This window comes from Salvelinus fontinalis, chromosome 9 (genome assembly GCF_029448725.1).
Source record: "Salvelinus fontinalis isolate EN_2023a chromosome 9, ASM2944872v1, whole genome shotgun sequence".
In the NCBI taxonomy this organism is placed as follows: domain Eukaryota; kingdom Metazoa; phylum Chordata; class Actinopteri; order Salmoniformes; family Salmonidae; genus Salvelinus; species Salvelinus fontinalis.
In genome coordinates, this window is record NC_074673.1 from 668,564 (window position 1) to 690,307 (window position 21,744).

A 21,744-nucleotide genomic window follows, 5' to 3' on the forward strand; every position below is an offset into this window, starting at 1 on the left:
TCCTACCTGCCCTCGGCCCACTACCTCTTAGCCCCCCCCCAGGAAATTTTTTAGGCTGACTCACAGGCTTCCTACCGCGTCGTCGTGCTGCCTCCATTCGCCGGTATCCCTCCTCACACTGCGCCAGAGAATCCCAGGCTGGCTCCGGCACTCGCCCTGGGTCGATCGCCCACCTGTCGATCTCCTCCCACGTAGTGTAGTCCAGATTACGCTCCCATTTCCATTCCTCTTTGTGCTGCTCCTGTTGCCGCTGGTCATGTTGCTTGATCCGGTATTGGTGGGTCATTCTGTCACGATCGCGTTGACATGAACGAGAGGACCAAGGCGCAACATGATTTGAATACATCTTCTTTTAATAACAACGACGAAGATGAACACGACACACTTATACAACACTAACGAAAACAACAAACGATCGTGAAAACTTCAAACGTAAGTGCACACACAAACTACTTACGTCGAACTATACATATACACAAACAATGACCCACAAACAGCTAAAGCCTATGGCAGCCTTAAATATGGCTCCCAATTAGAGACAACCGAAATCAGCTGTCTCTAATTGAGAACCCATTCCGGCCACCATAGACTTTCCTAGAAAACTACACACCCATAGACACAGCTAGATACATACACTCAACACAAAACCATAAACTACAACAAACACCCCCTCTACCATATAATACCCCAAAATACACACATACCCCATGTCACACCCTGACCTAACTAAAATAATAAATAAAACAAATAATACTAAGGCCAGGGCGTGACATAAGGTTTGACCGAACCCCTCAAACAACTGGTATAGTGACACACACATTAACAATAGTTGGATAACAAATCATCTTTTAGAATAATAATGCATGAGATTTATATAGCGCTTTTCAAAGACCCAAAGACGCTCATCTTTCCACAAAGACGTTAAATGAGAAGAGAGAAACATACCCTGGGTTTTTTCTTTGTGTGAACTGCTAGCTACGATGTAGACCTGCATTATAGGTGTTAGCTGCATCTCTAGACGGAGCCCAGAAGAGGTATGCACAACGATGTAGAACGTAGAGGGCTGAAAGATCCTTACATCCGCTGTGGAAAATATACACAAGTTCTAGTCACAATCTGGTTTACCATGAACTTTTAGCTCCCACTTCCCCATTGTGGGATGCTTATGGTGTTACACGCTGCTAAACAAGGAAAGAAAGACGAAGAAAAGAGACAACTTCTGGTATAGTACGTACTGCATGGGAAGGGTTTCAAACATACGTTTATACTGATTAATGACTACAAACAATTAGACAGATTTCACATTTCTGTATCCCTCTTCTCAAGCAGTCATCAATCAGTCACTCACCTATGAAAAACGGCAACTGAGAAAACATCTTATTGACAAAGACCCTTCCACTGGCCTCGATGACGATCATCTGCAAGTGATCAAATTACAACTTGAATAAATGACACTCCCCTGGTGATAAGGAGTGTGGAACAGGGTTGGAGTCAATCCCAGTCAATTCAGAAAGTTAACCTAATTATTCCAAATGATCCTCACTGAAAAACAATGAAGAGCATTGGAATTGGAATTACAGTGGACTGCCTGAATTGACTGAAATTTAAATGTAATTTACTCCAACCCTGAAGTGATGATATGAGTCACTGGCAGCAGCAGAAGTCTCAATATTGAGCTTTTTTCCCCTGAACATACACAACATGGTTTGATGTTGATATATTTTAATACGACACTATCATGTGGGTGTGTCACTGCAGAAAGGCTACCTTACCATGGACTCTGGAGTCACCAGGGTTACAGATCTTAGGCAGGTCTCAATGTCCGTCTTCCCACATTTCACTATGTCACCCAGGACTGTGAAAGCAGTCTCGTTGGTTTGCTGGGGACAATTGGTACAAGGTATGACAGTAAAGTTAAGGTATGACAGTAAGGTTAAGGTATGACAGTAAAGTTAAGGGAACACATATTTTGTAACACACTACTTACTACTTGCCTACTTTTGGTTCTAGGGAACTACAGTTCCTTGAGGAAGTATTCACACCCCTTGACTTATTGCACATGTTGTTGTGTTACAGCCTGCATTTTAAATGGATTAAATATTGTTTTTCACCCAATAATGACAAAGTGAAAACATGTTTTTAGAAACGTTTGATAATTTATTGAAAACGAAATACAGAAATATCTTATTTACATTAGTATTCACACCCCTGAGTCAATACATGTTAGAATCACCTTTGGCAGCGATTACAGCTGTGAGTGTTTCTGGGTAAGTTGCTAAGAGCTTTGCACACCTGGATTGTACAATATTTGCAATTTTAAATTTTTGTACTTTCTTCAAGTTCTGTCAAGTTGGATGTTGATCATTGATAGACAGCCATTTTTCAAGTCTTGCCATAGATTTTAAACTGATTTAAGTCAAAACTGTAACTTGGACACTCAGGAACATTCAATGTCATCTTGGGAAGCAACTCCAGTGTTTATTTGGCCTTGTGTTTTAGGTTATCGTCCAGCTGAATGGTGAATTTGTCTCCCAGTGTCTGATGGAAAGCAGACTGAACCAGGTTTTCCTCTAGGATTGTTCCTGTGCTTAACTTCATTCCATTTATCTTTTATACTGAAAAACTTCCCAGTCCTTAATGATTACAAGCATACCCATAACATGATGCAGCCATAACATAATGCAGCCACCACTATGCTTGAAAATATGAAGAGTGGTACTCAGTAATGTGTTGTATTGGATTTGCCCCAAACATAACGCTTTGTATTCAGGACAAAAAGTTAATTGCTTTTCCACATTTTTTTGCAGTATTACTTTAGTGCCTTGTTGCAAACAGGATGCATGTTTTGGAATGTTTTAATTCTGTACAGGATTCCTTCTTTTCACTTGTCAATTAGGTTAGTATTGTGGAGTAACTACAATGTTGTTGATCCATCCTCAATTTTTTCCTATCGCAGCCATTTAACTGTTTCAAAGTAACCTTTGGCTTCATGGTGAAATCCCTGAGTAGTTTCCTTCCTCTCCGGCAACTGAGTTAGGAAGGACACCTGTATCTTTGTAGTGACTGGGTGTATTGATACACCATCCAAAGTGTTATTCAATGTCTGCTCTTACCATCAATGTCTGATATTGTGTGTAGACCGACCTTTTTTCGCAATTTAATACACTTTGATTTCCGGCTGTTACACAACAAAATGTGAAAAATGTAAGGGGTGTGAATACCTTCTGAAGGCACTATATATTATGGTTCAACTTGATTGAAAAGTATTTATGAGATTAATATGGATAGTGATAACAACGGTATGTATAAGCACCTCCAATGCAAGTGGCTGCCAGCTGTCAAGCCGCAATCTATGCCGGATGTGGCCCGTTCGTGGGCCAGTACATGTTCGCTAGCGAGTTAGGAGTTAAATCTACTAAACATACAGTATGCGTCAGCATGGAGTCATATTAGTGCCAAATGACATGGAATCTGAATTGAATCACTTTGAATTTGTATGAAGAAATCACATTTTTATTCAATATTTCTGTTGGCACTAATATCACTCCATACAGTAGGTTAGATCCCTACCTTGGACAGGACATATGAGCAGTCTCTATACAGTAGGTTAGATCCCTACCTTAGACAGGACATATGAGCAGTCTCTATACAGTAGGTTAGAGCCCTACCTTGGAAAGGACATATGAGCAGTCTCCAGACAGTAGGTTAGATCCCTACCTTGGACAGGACATATGAGCAGTCTCCATACAGTAGGTTAGATCCCTACCTTGGACAGGACATATGAGCAGTCTCCATACAGTAGGTTAGATCCCTACCTTGGACAGGACATATGAGCAGTCTCCATACAGTAGGTTAGATCCCTACCTAGGACAGGACATATGAGCAGTCTCCATACAGTAGGTTAGATCCCTACCTTGGACAGGACATATGAGCAGTCTCCATGGAAGGTGTAGGCTTTCCCATCGTAGGTGGTGATGTGGGAACCTCCCACTATGGAGCAGGTAGCTGGGCAATCTAGGTCCATACAACTCCACTGGCCTTGGATACAGGTACTAACGGAGAGAGACAGTCAGTTTAGCCTCAACACATCCGGCTCAACACACACAATATTTCAATGTATATAAACGCAATGCAGCTCTTACCATTTATGGCATGTTCTTGAGAATGATTGTCCAGGCTGGTAAGATTGTCCGTTGTGGAGACAAGAGCATTGGTTCACAGCTACACAGCCAGTCTGAGTGATGTCATCAAACACGGTTCCTACGAGAAAGGCATTCAATACATTTAGTCAGCTGATCCCATGAATTACATTCAATACATTACATTCAGTCAGCTGATCCCATGAATTACATTCAATACATTACATTCAGTCAGCTGATCCCATGAATTACATTCAATGCATTACATTCAGTCAGCTGATCCCATGAATTACATTCAATGCATTACATTTAGTCAGCTGATCCCATGAATTACATTCATTACAATACATTTAGTCACCTGATCCCATGACTTACATTCAATACATTCAGTCAGCTGATCCCATGAATTACATTCAATACATTACATTTAGGTCACCTGGTTCCATAATGACTTTCATTACATTTAGTCAGCTGATCCCATAAATGACATTCAATGCATTACATTCAGTCAGCTGATCCCATGAATTACATTCAATACATTACATTCAGTCAGCTGATCCCATGAATTACATTCAATACATTCAGTCAGCTGATCCCATGACTTACATTCAATACATTACATTTAGGTCACCTGGTTCCATAATAACATTCAATACATTCAGTCAGCTGATCCCATGAATTACATTCAATACATTCAGTCAGCTGATCCCATGACTTACATTCAATACATTACATTTAGGTCACCTGGTTCCATAATAACATTCAATACATTTAGTCAGCTGATCCCATGAATGACATTCAATGAATGTAGTCCTTCCTTATCTCATAAAATACATTGCTAAAAGGAAGTTCAGTGTCTTAATCACTACGGTACATCTGTTGCAGAACTTTTGTTAAAGTAACGAAATCTCCAGTCCTACAGTAAGGCTACTCTTCCAATCTATATAACCTTTAACCTTTTCCTGGTTTAAATAGCCACATAACTGATATTAGGGTTTTAATACAGTCTTCCTGGTTTAAAATCCAGGGATGTGGACTCCAGTCATGTTGCAACTTGAGACTTTACAAAAAGTAAAACACTTCCCACTAGACTTCGACTTGAGCATCTATGACTCGTGATTTAACTTGGATTTGAGCATCTATGACTCGTGATTTAACTTGGATTTGAGCTGTATGACTCGATGTGTCATCTTGCTGCATGTAAACCTATCTGGTATTTTAAATCAGAGTCCAGCAGGTTCTGTGCGTTTTGTTCTGTGTCTTGACCAATCAGATTCACGGAAATCACAGGTTGCGCACGCCGGGCGCAAATCACATAATCTATCAAAACTTGGTCTGCTCCACTTTCCTCCGGGATGTATTTAGCAAACATGATAACACATCACTCCCGACATACCCAAGCAAGAACTCTTCACGGAAATGTTTCAGCAGCCTACACTTAAACTGTATGGGAAGAAAACTAGAGGATTTCTCAGTCTGTCTATGCTACTGATAACAACCGCAGCCTGGAGCTGTATAGTCTACAGCCAATGTTCCCTGTCCCCTCTGGCCCTCTGGCCCTCTGGCCCTCTGGCCCTCTGGCCCTCTGGCCAGGGTAAACCATGTGGTAATGTAGTGTGCCCTGTCCCCTCTGGCCAGGGTAAACCATGTGGTAATGTAGTGTGCCCTGTCACCTCTGGCCAGGGTAAACCACGTGGTAATGTAGTGTGCCCTGTCCCCTCTGGCCCTCTGGCCAGGGCAAACCATGTGGTAATGTAGTGTGCCCTGTCCCCTCTGGCCCTCTGGCCAGGGCAAACCACATGGTAATGTAGTGTGCCCTGTCCCCTCTGGCCAGGGTAAACCACGTGGTAATGTAATGTGCCCTGTCCCTCTGGCCCTCTGGCCAGGGTAAACCACATGGTAATGTAGTGTGCCCTGTCCCTCTGGCCAGGGTAAACCACGTGGTAATGTAGTGTGCCCTGTCCCCTCTGGCCAGGATAAACCACGTGGTAATGTAGTGTGCCCTGTCCCTCTGGCCAGGGTAAACCACATGGTAATGTAGTGTGCCCTGTCCCCTCTGGCCCTCTGGCCAGGGTAAACCATGTGGTAATGTAGTGTGCCCTGTCCCCACTGGCCAGGGCAAACCATGTGGTAATGTAGTGTGCCCTGTCCCCTCTGGCCAGGGCAAACCATGTGGTAATGTAGTGTGCCCTGTTCCCTCTGGCCCTCTGGCCAGGGTAAACCATGTGGTAATGTAGTGTGCCCTGTCCCCTCTGGCCCTCTGGCCAGGGTAAACCATGTGGTAATGTAGTGTGCCCTGTCCCTTCTGGCCCTCTGGCCAGGGTAAACCACATGGTAATGTTCTTCTCAGCTACTTTAAAATAGTTACATAGCTGACATATGATGTTGTACTCAGCTACTTTAAAATAGTTACATAGCTGACATATGATGTTGTATTCAGCTACTTTAAAATAGTTACATAGCTGACATATGATGTTGTACTCAGCTACTTTAAAATAGTTACATAGCTGACATATGATGTTGTATTCAGCTACTTTAAAATAGTTACATAGCTGACATATGATGTTGTACTCAGCTACTTTAAAATAGTTACACAGCTGACATATAATGTTGTACTCAGCTACTTTAAAATAGTTACATAGCTGACATATGATGTTGTACTCAGCTACTTTAAAATAGTTACACAGCTGACATATAATGTTGTACTCAGCTACTTTAAAATAGTTACACAGGTACATATGATGTTGTACTCAGCTACTTTAAAATAGTTACATAGGTACATATGATGTTGTATTCAGTAAATGAGTGCATGTACCAGCAGGGCAGAAGCATCCGTCGGTGCAGTGTTCCTCACAATGCTGCTTCCTCTCTGGGTTGGAGCAGGTATCAGTGCAGGGACTACCACACTCCTGGTACTGCATGCTTAGAGGACACGTCTTCACTGCTCAACACAGACAAATAACCCTGGTCACAAATCTGTTTCTGAGTCTTCATTACTTCACATGTTCACGTATTCTTCTATTGACATCATTGCAAGACTAAGTGAAAATGTGGATTTGCTCCTCAGTTTTCAGTCACATAAATGTAAATACTAGCATGTCAAAGAAGAAGACACTATCGATGACCTAAGGCAAAGCATTATTGCATGTCAAAAGTGTTTACTTTGAGTTACAACAAAACTCTGGCTGAGGATTGTTTTTGTACCTACATCCAATCTACCAACAGAGCAATACAAAACAAACCATCCAAAATAAAAACATAAAGGATATGCAAAACAGTGATGCAAAAAAGATTCCCTTACAGCAGAAGTGGTCGGTCTTCCACTCTTGGGGTTTCCCCCCTGCGTGAGCACACTGGCGGGAGTACTCTGACATGGTGGGGCAGGCGCAGCTGGCACTGCTGCTGCTGTTGCCACAGTGACACATGTCTTCTGCACAGGCCTTGATGAAGGAGTCTGTGGCAATCAGGTCCTTACAGCTACTGAAGGCAAGACTGGTGAGAAGCTGCTCACAAAGTTTGGTCTGAAAGGATGAAGAAGAAGAAGAATTACTAGAGGCAACAGAGGGGTTGATTCTCTGATCCACCTCTACGCAGAAAACACCATTCTGTATACTTCTGGCCCTTCTTTGGACACTGTGTTAACTAACCTCCAGATGAGCTTCAATGCCATACAACTCTCCTTCCGTGGCCTCCAACTGCTCTTAAACGCTAGTAAAACTAAATGCATGCTCGTCAACCGATCGCTACCAGCACCTGCACGCCCGTCCAGCATCACTACTCTGGACGGTTCTGACCTAGAATATGTGGACAACTATAAATACCTAGGTGTCTGGTTAGACTGTAAACTCTCCTTCCAAGACTCACATTAAGCATCTCCAATCCAAAATTAAATCTAGAAGCGGCTTCCTATTTCGCAACAAAGCATCCTTCACTCATGCTGCCAAACACACCCTCGTAAAACTGACTATCCTACCGATCCTCGACTTCGGCGATGTCATTTACAAAATAGCCTCCAACACTCTACTCAGCAAATTGGATGCAGTCTATCACAGTGCCATCCATTTTGTCACCAAAGCCCCATATACTACCCACCACTGCAACTGTACATAGCCCATCTGTTATTAGCCCATCCAACTACCTCATCCCCATACTGTATTTATTTATTTTGCTCCTTTGCACCCCAGCATCTCTACTTGCACATTCATCTTCTGCACATCTATCACTCCAGTGTTTAATTGCTAAGTTGTAATTATTTCACCACCAAGGCCTATGTATTGCCTTACCTCCCTTATCTTACCTCATTTGCACACACTGTATATCTACTTGTTTTTCTCTATTGTGTTATTGACTGTATGTTTGTTTATTCCATGTGTTGTTGTTTGTGTCGAACTGCTTTGCTTTATCTTGGCCAGGTCGCAGTTGTAAATGAGAACTTGTTCTCAACTTGCCTACCTGGTTAAATAAAGGTGAAATAAATATACATCAATAAAATAAGATAATGTGTTGATCAAATGTCAGCCATGTTGATATTGAGATTTTAAACTAACAATCATGTTTAAATGTAATGAATAAGAAATGTTAAATGTTCAGCTCTAGACTTGTAAGTACCTGGTCTTCACACTGCTCAGTGTGAGCAGGGATTTCTGTACAGCTCTCTGTTGGGCCATTCATCTTCCAAATATCTCCATAGTCGATTGTCTTCAGATAATCACCTGTGGATGAATAAATCGTTTCGTTTTACCAGTTTATTTCCCCTTACAAACAGTCTCTGTCATCATGTGTTTTTGTTAACCCTTTCATACAATGGTACCTAGAAATATACTTTATAACCCCTTCCTAACCCATAGATTGAACCCACACATTCATAAACAGAACAGGAGCGTAATCCACCCCTCCAAGACATTTGGTGGTTTTGTTTACCATTCCTAATGAACTCGTTCTGGACTCCGTTGAAGTCTCCACACAGCCCACATGTCTGATTCTGGAACTTTGAGTCCAGCTCCAACTATAAAACCAATGGAAGATGACTGAGTGTTAATTCATTGCAAGCTAGCTGTTGAAGCACCTACAGCAGTTCATATATACGTACATTTTACATACAGCTAGCTGGCCATACACCTACAGCAGTTCATATATATGTACATACACTGCCGATTTTGCAGGTTTTCCTACTTACAAAGCATGTAGAGGTCTGTAATTTTTATCATAGGTACACTTCAACTGTGAGAGACGGAATCTAAAAAAAAATCACATTGTATGATTTTTAAATAACTAATTTGCATTTTATTGCATGACATAAGTATTTGATACATCAGAAAAGCAGAACTTAATATTTGGTACAGAAACCTTTGTTTGCAATTACAGCGCTCATACGTTTCCTGTAGTTCTTGACCAGGTTTGCACACACTACAGCAGGGATTTTGGCCCACTCCTCCATACAGACCTTCTCCAGATCCTTCAGGTTTCGGGGCTGTCGCTGGGCAATACGGATTTTCAGCTCCCTCCAAAAAATGTCTATTGGGTTCAGGTCTGGAGACTGGCTAGGCCACTCCAGGACCTTGAGATGCTTCTTACGGAGCCACTCCTTAGTTTCCCTGGCTGTGTGTTTCGTTTCGTTGTCATGCTGGAAGACCCAGCCACAACCCATCTTCAATGCTCTTACTGAGGGAAGGAGGTTGTTGGCCAAGATCTTGCGATACATGGCCCCATCCATCCTCCCCTCAATACGGTGCAGTCGTCCTGTCCCCTTTGCAGAAAAGCATCCCCAAAGAATGATGTTTCCACCTCCATGCTTCACGGTTGGGATGGTGTTCTTGGGGTTGTACTCATTCTTCTTCCTCCAAACACGGCGAGTGGAGTTTAGACCAAAAAAAAAAGCTCTATTTTTGTCTCATCAGACCACATGACCTTCTCCCATTCCTCCTCTGGATCATCCAGATGGTCATTGGCAAGCTTCAGACGGGCCTGGACATGCGCTGGCTTGAGCAGGGAGACCTTGCGTGCACTGCAGGATTTTAATCCATGACGGCGTAGTGTTTTACTAATGGTTTTCTTTGAGACTGTGGTCCCAGCTCTCTTCAGGTCATTGACCAGGTCCTGCCGTGTAGTTCTGGGCTGATCCCTCACCTTCCTCATGATCATTGATGCCCCATGAGGTGAGATCTTGCATGGAGCTCCAGACCGAGGGTGATTGACCGTCATCTTGAACTTCTTCCATTTTCTAATAATTGCGCCAACAGTTGTTGTCTTCTCACCAAGCTGCTTGCCTCTTGTCCTGTAGCCCATCCCATCCTTGTGCAGGTCTACAATTTTATCCCTGATGTCCTTGCACAGCTCTCTGGTCTTGGCAATTGTGGAGAGGTTGGAGTCTGTTTGATTAAGTGTGTGGACAGGTGTCTTTTATACAGGTAACGAGTTCAAACAGGTACAGTTAATACAGGTAATGAGTGGAGAACAGGAGGGCTTCTTAAAGAAAAACTACCAAGTCACCGCCAAGTCCAAAAAACACAGCCATTTTCCCAGCCAAAGATAGGAGTAACAAAAAGCAGAAATAGAGATAAAATTAATCACTAACCTTTGATGATCTTCATCAGATGACACTCCTAGGACATCATGTTACACAATACATGTATGTTTTGTTCGATAATGTGCATATTTATATCCGAAAATCTTAGTTTACATTGGCGCCATGTTCAGAAGTTCCTCCAAAATATCCGGAGAAATTGCAGAGAGCCACATCTAATAACAGAAATACTCATCATAAACTTTGATGAAAGATACATGTTTTATATAGAATTAAAGATACACTTGTTCTTAATGCAACCGCTGTGTCAGATTTCAAAAAAACTTGACGGAAAAAGCACACCATGCAATAATCTGAGACGGCGCTCAGATGTGAAAAACATTTCTCCGCCATGTTGGAGTCAACAGAAATACGAAATTACATCATAACTCTTCCCTTACCTTTGATGAGCTTCATCAGAATGCACTCCCAGGAATCCTAGTTCCACAATAAATTGTTTTGTTCGATAATGTCAATTATTTATGTCCAAGTACCTACTTTTGCTAGCACGTTTAGTACACATGTCCAAACGCTCACGCAAATCCAGGCGAACTCGGACGAAAACTTCAAAAAGTTATATTACAGGTCGAATAAGCTTGTCAAACTAAGTAGAGAATCAATCTTCAGGATGTTGTTATCATAAATATCCAATAACGTTCCAACCGGAGCATTCCTTTGTGTCTACAGAAGTACTGGAACGCAAGGCGATATCATTTGGAATGCGCGTGACCAAGAACTGGCACTCTGCCAGACCACTGACTGAAACAGTTCCCATCCGGCCCCACATCACAGTATAAACTTCATTCAACGTTCTACCGACTGTTGACATCTAGTGGAAGGTGAAGGAAGTGCAAACAAATCCCTATCTTACTGGGATTTGAATAGGCGATGAGTTGAAAATCAACCAGCCTCAGAATTTCCACTTCCTGTTTGGAAGTTTGCCTGCCATATCAGTTCTGTTATACTCACAGACATAATTCAAACAGTTTCAGAAACTTCAGAGTGTTTTCTATCCAATGGTAATAATAATATGCATATATTAGCATCTGGGACAGAGTAGGAGGCAGTTCACTCTGGGCACGCTATTCATCCAAAGTGAAAATGCTGACCCTATCCCTAAAAAGTTAAATTGAATGTGAGTTGTCTGAAAACTGGTCCGTTTGCTTTGCAAGTTAGTTTAAGTCTGAGATTATGATGTTTGAGTACACTGGGATTATTTATAAACACGAAGGGGAACGATGACATATACAGTATTTACACACTACAATGTCAATAGATATTGAGACAATATTGTGAGTTCTGATCGAATCACACTATGGAACTTTGAGTCCATCTCCACCTATAAAACCAATGGAAGATGACTGAGGGTTAATGCATTGCAAGCTAGCTGTTGAAGTGCCTACAGCAGTTCATATGTACTGACATTTCACAGGTTTCATCTGTTCTAGCCTGGGTACCAGTCTGTTTATGCTAACATTCCACTCCTTGTTCTAGCCTGGGTACCAGTCTGTTTATGCTAACATTCCATTCCAAACATCTGACAGGGGGAGGTGTCTTACAATCCACTCTGTTTTTACCTCTCCTGCACATGCACTCTTCCCTTTAAAACCGTTTAAACTCTCATCATGTTGTTAAAACCTTTTAAACTCTCATCATGTTGTTAAAACCTTTTAAACTCTTATCATGTTGTTAAAACCTTTTAAACTCTCATCATGTTGTTAAAACTTTTTAAACTCTCATGTTTTGTATTTTCTTGTGTGCATTTAAATAAATAAATAATTAAGTATCATATTTATTATGTTTTCATCATTAAATTGAATGTGAGTTGTCTGAACTGGTCCGTCTGCTTTGCAAATTAGTTTAAGTCTGAGGTTATGATGTCTGAGTACACTGGGATTATTTATAAACACGAAGGGGAACGATGACACATACAGTATTTACTCACTACAATGTCAATAGATACTGAGACAATATTGTGAGTTCTGATCGAATCACACTATGGAACTTTGAGTCCAGCTCCAACTATAAAACCAATGGAAGATGACTGAGGGTTAACGCATTGCAAGCTAGCTGTTGAAGTGCCTACAGCAGTTCATATATACGTACATTTTACATACAGCTAGCTGTACATGCACCTACAGCAGTTCATATATATGTACATTTCACATACAGCCAGCTGGCCATGCACCTACAGCAGTTCATATGTACTGACATTTCACAGGCTTCAACTGTTCTAGCCTGGGTACCAGTCTGTTTATGCTAACATTCCACTCCTTGTTCTAGCCTGGGTACCAGTTTGTTTATGCTAACATTCCACTCCTTGTTCTTGCCTGGGTACCAGTGTGTTTATGCTAACATTCCACTCTTTGTTCTAGCCTGGGTACAAGTCTGTTTATGCTAATATTCCACACCTTGTTTTAGCCTGGGTACCAGTCTGTTAATGCTAACATTCCACTCCTTGTTCTAGCCTGGGTACCAGTTTGTTTATGCTAACATTCCACTCCTTGTTCTTGCCTGGGTACCAGTGTGTTTATGCTAACATTCCACTCTTTGTTCTAGCCTGGGTACAAGTCTGTTTATGCTAATATTCCACACCTTGTTCTAGCCTGGGTACCAGTCTGTTAATGCTAACATTCCACTACTTGTTCTAGCCTGGGTACCAGTGTGTTTATGCTAACATTCCACTCCTTGTTCTAGCCTGGGTACCAGTGTGTTTATGCTAACATTCCACTCCTTGTTCTAGCCTGGGTACCAGTGTGTTTATGCTAACATTCAACTCTTTGTTCTAGCCTGGGTACCAGTCTGTTTATGCTAACATTCCACTCCTTGTTCTATTCTGGGTACCAGTGTGTTTATGCTAACATTCCACTCCTTGTTCTAGCCTGGGTACCAGTCTGTTTATGCTAACATTCCACTCCTTGTTCTAGCCTGGGTACCAGTGTGTTTATGCTAACATTCCACTCCTTGTTCTAGCCTGGGTACCAGTCTGTTTATGCTAACATTCCACTCCTTGTTCTAGCCTGGGTACCAGTCTGTTTATGCTAATATTCCACTCCTTGTTTTAGCCTGGGTACCAGTCTGTTAATGCTAACATTCCACTACTTGTTCTAGCCTGGGTACCAGTGTGATTATGCTAACATTCCACTCCTTGTTCTATTCTGGGTACCAGTGTGTTTATGCTAACATTCCACTCTTTGTTCTAGCCTGGGTACCAGTCTGTTTAGGCTAACATTCCACTCTTTGTTCTAGCCTGGGTACCAGTCTGTTTAGGCTAACATTCCACTCTTTGTTCTAGCCTGGGTACCAGTCTGTTTAAGTTAACATTCCACTCCTTGTTCTAGCCTGGGTACCAGTCCGTTTATGCTAACATTCCACTCCTTGTTCTAGCCTGGGTACCAGTCTGTTTATGCTAACATTCCACTCCTTGTTCTAGCCTGGGTACCAGTGTGTTTAGGCTAACATTCCACTCCTTGTACCTGTGCTACAAGCATTTCGCTACTTCCACAATAACATCTGCTAAACTTGTGTATGCGACCAGTAGAATTTGATTTGATATAGCTATGTTTGGCATATGACACTGAGTACAAGGAGTGGGATGTTAGCACAAAACAGGCACTGTACTTCAGGTTAGGTATGTACAGATAGGGTCAATACAGAGCATTAGGCTACCTAACAAAATACAAAAGTGTGCACAGAACTTTGCTAATATTATTCAATGTTTTCTGTACTGTATACGCAAGTGGTTAAACTCTCATCATGTTGTTAAAACCTTTTAAACTCTCATCATGTTGTTAAAACCTTTTAAACTCTCATCATGTTGTTAAAACCTTTTAAACTCTCATCATGTTGTTAAAACCTTTTAAACTCTCATCATGTTGTTAAAACCTTTTAAACTCTCATCAGGTTGTTAAAACCTTTTAAACTCTCATCAGGTTGTTAAAACCTTTTAAACTCTCATCATGTTGTTTTCTATTTTCTTATGTGCATTTTAAAAAAATGAATAAAATGAAGCATCATATTTATTATGTTTTCATCATTAAATTGAATGTGAGTTGTCTGAAAACTGGTCCGTTTGCTTTGTAAATTAGTTTAAGTCTGAGATTATGATGTCTGAGTACACTGGGAGTATTTATGTACACACGAAGGGGAACGATGATACATACAGTATTTACTCACTACAATGTCAATAGATATTGAGACAATATTGTGACTTCTGATCTTATCACACTCTGTGAACTGATTAAACTAATAAGTTCTTCCATACTGTCCCCACCAAATGGAACCCTATATCCTATATAGAAGTAGTGCACACAAAGTAGTGCACTATAAAGGGAATAGGGTGCCATTTAGGACAACCCTTTTCTGAGTTTTTTCACTGAAGCCTAGATGATGAAAAGGGTTGTTGGAGGAAGTAGATTGGCCCACATCCTTGATTGGAGCAAAGCCTATTGTAATGTCACTTCACCTGCCATTCTGTGGCCCTACTAAAGAGACCACAACTGTTTGTACGATCGTTAGACTGAGAAAAATCTACTTTTAATGTAAGAATGTTGTATGTAACCGTGCAGAAATATAACCCAGGAGGTAGATTGATGATTGGGCTGCCCTGTCCCATCAGAGGTTAACACTCTGTTCCCACTCTTATCCCAACAGTTCCTCTAACACTGATGTTCCCACTCTTATCCCATCAGAGGTTAACACTCTGTTCCCACTCTTATCCCAACAGTTCCTCTAACACTGATGTTCCCACTCTTATCCCATCAGAGGTTAACACTCTGTTCCCACTCTTATCCCAACAGTTCCTGTAACACCGATGTTCCCACTCTTATCCCAACAGTTCCTCTAACACTGATGTTCCCACTCTTATCCCAACAGTTCCTCTAACACTGATGTTCCCACTCTTATCCCAACAGTTCCTCTAACACTGATGTTCCCACTCTTATCCCAACAGTTCCTCTAACACTGATGTTCCCACTCTTATCCCAATAGTCCCACTAACACTGATGTTCCCACACTTATCCCAACAGTTCCTCTAACACTGATGTTCCCACTCTTATCCCAACAGTTCCTCCAACACTGATGTTCCCACTCTTATCCCAACAGTTCCTCTAACACTGATGTTCCCACTCTTATCCCAACAGTTCCACTAACACTGATGTTCCCACTCTTATCCCAACAGTTCCTCCAACACTGATGTTCCCACTCTTATCCCAACAGTTCCTCTAACACTGATGTTCCCACTCTTATCCCAACAGTTCCTCTAACACTGATGTTCCCACTCTTATCCCAACAGTTCCTCTAACACTGATGTTCCCACTCTTATCCCAACAGTTCCTCCAACACTGATGTTCCCACTCTTATCCCAACAGTTCCTCTAACACTGATGTTCCCACTCTTATCCCAACAGTTCCTCTAACACTGATGTTCCCACTCTTATCCCAACAGTTCCTCTAAGACTGATGTTCCCACTCTTATCCCAACAGTTCCTCTAACACTGATGTTCCCACTCTTATCCCAACAGTTCCTCTAAGACTGATGTTCCCACTCTTATCCCAACAGTTCCTCTAACACTGATGTTCCCACTCTTATCCCAACAGTTCCTCTAACACTGATGTTCCCACTCATCCCAACAGTTCCTCTAACACTGATGTTCCCACTCTTATCCCAACAGTTCCTCTAACACTGATGTTCCCACTCTTATCCCAACAGTTCCTCTAACACTGATGTTCCCACTCTTATCCCAACAGTTCCTCTAACACTGATGTTCCCACTCTTATCCCAACAGTTCCTCTAACACTGATGTTCCCACTCTTATCCCAACAGTTCCACTAACACTGATGTTCCCACTCTTATCCCAACAGTTCCTCTAACACTGATGTTCCCACTCTTATCCCAACAGTTCCTATAACACTGATGTTCCCTACAGTCACTAGCAAACTACAGACCATTTTCATCAGGACCAGAATATTGCAGCAAAGCATCACATTTACATTTGACATTTAGCAGATACACTCATCCAGAGTGATTTACAATCCGTGTTTTGAACCAAAGCAGCTGAAACAACCACAAATCACTGTAGTGTAACAGAAGAGGTATGGAAATGAGTCAGCATACTGAACACATACCCAGAAGGAGTCATCTTCATTCCACATGACGACTAACCCCAGCTTGGCTGTGATCTTCACATAGGAAACGGTCCTCTCAATGAAGACGTTAAACTGACCAAACGGTATGGTGACCCTAGGGGGACAAAACAATAGTGTTCATCAGAGAGGAGAGTCGGTATTCCTACAATGGTCAAAATTGTCCTTTAAAGGTTTTTCTTTGTATTTTTCTTCCTCCCCTGTTGAGACTGTACTAGGTAAACATGTCTGTATAGGAGTTCATCAAATGGAATTTCAGCTTGGTAACTTTTATCTGTAAATGCACATGAACTAAACTTCAGAATAAGAGTTTTATCTCTGAATGCTTTTAGATCACTGATGAACTCACTGTTGCCCGTTGAAACTGACATTATGTAGATTATGTTAAAACAGAAAAAAGATGATCTCAAGATGAGTTAAATGATGATGCTTTTTTTTTTTACTTATGAATTTTACCTCAAGTCTTTGCACAAAAGTAGCAAGTGAGGTGAAAAATAAAATACTTTCCTTTCTTTTTCCCCCTTACATTTGATAAATGCAATTGAACGAAACAAAAAAAGATGGATCTCTGAATAAAATGAATCCCATTGGATGTAGTTGTGATAACATTAAGTGATAACAAACCCCCGTATCATTTACTTCCTGTATTAATATTTATTTTACACATCTAAGAGCCCATGGTTTTACACATCTGAGATCCGTTGTTGACTAGACTGGGAACTCACTGTAATCCGTTGACGCTGACGTTACCGTTGGCCAGCTCCACGAAGGTTCCATCCAGCTTCAAAGAAACCTTAATAAAAATAATAGTAGGACATTTTATTTGACAGACGCCTTTCAGGACCCTCAAGGTCACCTTAAACTACGATCATAGAGCAATAAAAATAATTCATCAATAGTGAAATTTAAAGCAATTAATCAATAGTGCAATTTAAAAACAATCAAAGAACTGATCACAAAGGAATACCTTGGTGATGGTAGGCAGCCCATCTACCTCCCCGCGCTGCAACTTAATGTTAAAGGCCTCGTAGCCGCTGCTGCTCTTACACAACGACGACAGCACGTAGTTACAGGTGTAGGGCAGCTGGAAGAAGTCTCCATCGTAGGTTTTGTAGTGGTAGTTACCCCATGTGCTGCAGACCTGCCCGTTATGAGTGGGACTCACTCCTGCTGCATGGGGAGAAATGTACCGTATAGTTGCGCCAGTCATGTCTGAATATAAGATGTATAATATAACAGTAGAGTAGAATATTTGAGTATTTGGTGGCATATATTCAACAACACAAATTACCTGATACGATTTGCAGTTTGGAATCATATAGACTCCCAATGGAAGTCATTTCTGGCATCACAACTGGAAATAGACAGGGAACAAGTCTTATTTTGCTTCTAACCCAGTTCCTCTTTAGTTCCTAAACTATATTACATGGGTTATCCTAAGGTGATATTAGATTGTATTTCATCATATCTTGTCTTGTCTTACCAGTCTCAGAATGTGCAGCAGATAGTCCGAAGAAGAGAGCGATCCACGGCTTCACCCATTGGAGTGCCATGATGGTTCTTCTAACGAGTCGTCCTGGTCCACCTGAACAGGTACTCTTCTTGTTCCTACTGATACCGTGAGGCACCAGGTGCCTGCTTTTAAACTACTACACTCAAGGAAGTACCTTGATGATGCTGGGATAGTTGATTCTGTATCTAAGGAGGGGACTGATCAAACTTTAGGTGTTACCATTGTTCTGTCTGTCTGTCAGAGGTAGGATTACCTTTCCTGTAATTGACTTTGTGTAATGTATTAATTATAATAATCCCTAAGTAACTATCGATATTCCTGATATGTAGGGTACGTCCCAAAAGTGCTCCCTATTCCCTATACAATGAGTGTACAGAACAATAAGACTCCAGGTGAAAGCTATGATCCCTGATTGATGTCACCTGTTAAATCCCTTTAGATGAAGGGAAGGAGACAAGTTAAAGAAGAATTTGTAAGCCTTGAGACAATTGAGACATGGATTGTGTATGTGTGCCATTTAGAGGGTGAATGGGCAAGACAAAATATTTAAGTGCCTTTGAACGGGGTATGGTAGTAGGGGCCAGGTGCATCGTTTTGTGTCAAGAACTGCAACGCTGCTGGATTTTTCACGCTCAACAGTTTCCCATGTGTATCGAGAATGGTCCATCACCCAAAAGGACATCCAGCCAACTTGACACAACTGTGGGAAGCATTGGGATCGACATGGGCCAGCATCCCTGTGGAACGCTTTCGACACCTTGTAGAGTCCATGCCCTGACGAATTGAGGCTGTTCTGAAAGCAAAAAGGTGGCGTGCAACTCAATATTAGGAATGTTTTGTACACTCAGTGTATAGTGCACTAGCTTTGAACAGAGTCCTCGTGTATGGTATAGGGTATAGGGCATGGGGAATAGGGTATGGGGTATAGGGTATGGGGTATAGGGTATGGGGTATAGGGTATAGGGTATGGGGTATAGGGTATAGGGTACGGGGTATAGGATATGGGGTATAGGGTATAGGGTATGGGGTATAGGGCATGGGGTATAGGGTATGGGGTATAGGGTATGGGGTATGGGGTATAGGGTATAGGGTATGGGGTATAGGGTATAGGGTATAGGGTATAGGGCATGGGGTATAGGGTATAGGGTATGGGGTATAGGGTATGGGGTATAGGGTATAGGGTATGGGGTATAGGGTATAGGGTACCATTTGGGCACTTATTGATTACAGTAAACCCTTATCTAAACTGTGATGTATGGACAGACTCATCAACATTCTACAGAATCGTAGATTGTTTCATTCATCTTTAAAGGGACAGTCTGTGATATTTACAGCCATTTATGCCATAGACGTGTTTGAGTGGTGACGTTTCTCCAGCCCTATCCCTCAGCTTTTATAGCAAACCAAGTGACGGGGCTGCCGTTTAGTTCTTTTTCAAATGAAGGAGTGGGCCTGTGTATGACTAATGGATGATGCGCTGTCCATCTGTTTTATGCTGATTTTATGGTTTTACCTGGTTTATTATACATTGTATGACATCACATGTTATGTACGTTCTGCACATGTACAAAGATATTCAAATAAACCTTTAAAACCTGATGGGATCAACGTGTTTGAACTTCAGTGTTTTAGAACTTCAATTGTGGTTTACTACTTGTCATGTTTCATGGCCTGTTCTTGGAAAAGAGGGATGAAAGTTTGTGTTAGTCTTATTATGGACACAGTCTGCTTCACAGCCAGGACTCACAGCCAGGACTCACAGCCAGGACTCACAGCCAGGACTCACAGCCAGGACTCACAGCCAGGACTCACAGCCAGGACTCACAGCCAGGACTCACAGCTAGGACTCACAGCCAGGACTCACAGCTAGGACTCACAGCTAGGACTCACAGCCAGGACTCACAGCCAGGACTCACAGTCAGGACTCACAGTCAGGACTCACAGTCAGGACTCACAGCCAGGACTCACAGCCAGGACTCACAGCCAGGACTCACAGCCAGGACTCACAGTCAGGACTCACAGCCAGGACTCACAGCCAGGACTCACCACTGGACCACAAAGTTGTAGGATCAATCCCAAATAGTACCCTACTCACTAGCCCCCATAGGGCTCTGGTCAGAAGTAGTGCACTATATATGGAAAAGGGTTCTATAGGGCCCTGGTCTAAAGTAGTGCACTGTAATAGGGAATAGGGTTCTATTTGGGACGCAGTCATAGATGTCCTACAGTTGTTCCAGCTCTGGGTTGTGTCTACAGATTATTTGTTTTTGGTTGCAGTAAACGTTGTAACATCGACTCCACCTCTCAATCATTTATAAGTACTCAGTTCTCTAATGAAGCATTAACAGGACATTACTAAATATTGACTTAGCCACTTATTTACAATTCATCATCAGCTTTTGGTGAATACACTACACAGTCACGCAGTAGACGATTTGTCTAGCTCAGCTCAATTATAGTTCACTGTGTTACGGATACAGGTATCCTGTGTGTATTTCTTTTCTTTCCTTCTCCCCTCACAGGTGGCAATCATCATTCCCCAATCAGTCATCAATCAGAAGACACAACTCCTCCTGTTTCCATTATCCAATCACGTCCCCTTTCCCTTGGTTTAAAAACCCTTTCAGTTGTTCACTCTGGAGCTCAATCTCTCTCATGCAATCTCTACGTAGTTTGGTTTAGCAACTACATGTCACGCTGTCCGTTACCCGTCTGTCCGTTGAGTATTGTTTTTGTTATGGTGTTTGACTGTTTGTTTGATGGTGGGATAAGGGGGTACCAAGACAAGTCGTCCATGGGCATACACTACCCCTAGGAATACTTTGTCTAAGAAAACTAGTTAGAATTGGGCGGACCACCCACTGTATTTTTGGTTAGTCAGTTAGCTGTTATTGCAGTAGGTTAGTCTAACTTAGGGGTGTTTTGGGATATTTGTTTCTTTCCTTGGGTCCAGCTCAGACCCTTTTCCTGCCCCCCCCCCCCCCCCCTCCCCTCTTACTGTGTGTTTACAAATAAACCATGAGTGTTGGCGGTAGATTTGTTGTCTGTGGTTATTTGTTCTCTGCTACTTTTTCACTGTCATTTGCTGGTCTTGCTACCATCCCTCTAGATGGCCGGGCCAAAGGGATTCGTAACACACTGAAATATTTCAGAACTATACTTGTACGAACAGGATATCTGTTTTAACAGTGATACTTCAGATATAAATACATTTGTTCTATAGCCTTTCTTTCATCAGCTGATATCTCAAAGTGCTGTACAGAAACCCAGACTAAAACAGCAAGCAATGCAGGTGTAAAAGCACGGTGGCTAGGAAAAACTCCCTAGAAAGGCCAGAACCTAAGAAGAAACCTAGAGAGGAACCAGGCTATGAGGGGTGGCCAGTCC

At 41.9% G+C, this 21,744-nt stretch overlaps 1 protein-coding gene across 1 annotated transcript in view; it reads right to left on the reverse strand.

Moving 5' to 3' along the window:
• LOC129862930 (mucin-5B-like) overlaps positions 1 to 18,397 on the reverse strand; it is a 63,010-nt gene extending 44,613 nt beyond the window's left edge. The window contains 13 exon segments of the mRNA XM_055935033.1: positions 946 to 1,083; positions 1,349 to 1,439; positions 1,791 to 1,880; positions 3,914 to 4,052; positions 4,143 to 4,260; positions 6,955 to 7,080; positions 7,441 to 7,660; positions 8,748 to 8,851; positions 9,060 to 9,144; positions 16,827 to 16,941; positions 17,570 to 17,637; positions 17,812 to 18,014; positions 18,328 to 18,397. Coding sequence (XP_055791008.1) covers positions 946 to 1,083; positions 1,349 to 1,439; positions 1,791 to 1,880; positions 3,914 to 4,052; positions 4,143 to 4,260; positions 6,955 to 7,080; positions 7,441 to 7,660; positions 8,748 to 8,851; positions 9,060 to 9,144; positions 16,827 to 16,941; positions 17,570 to 17,637; positions 17,812 to 18,014; positions 18,328 to 18,397 — 1,567 coding nt within the window.
• Between the last annotated feature and the right edge of the window lie 3,347 nt (positions 18,398 to 21,744).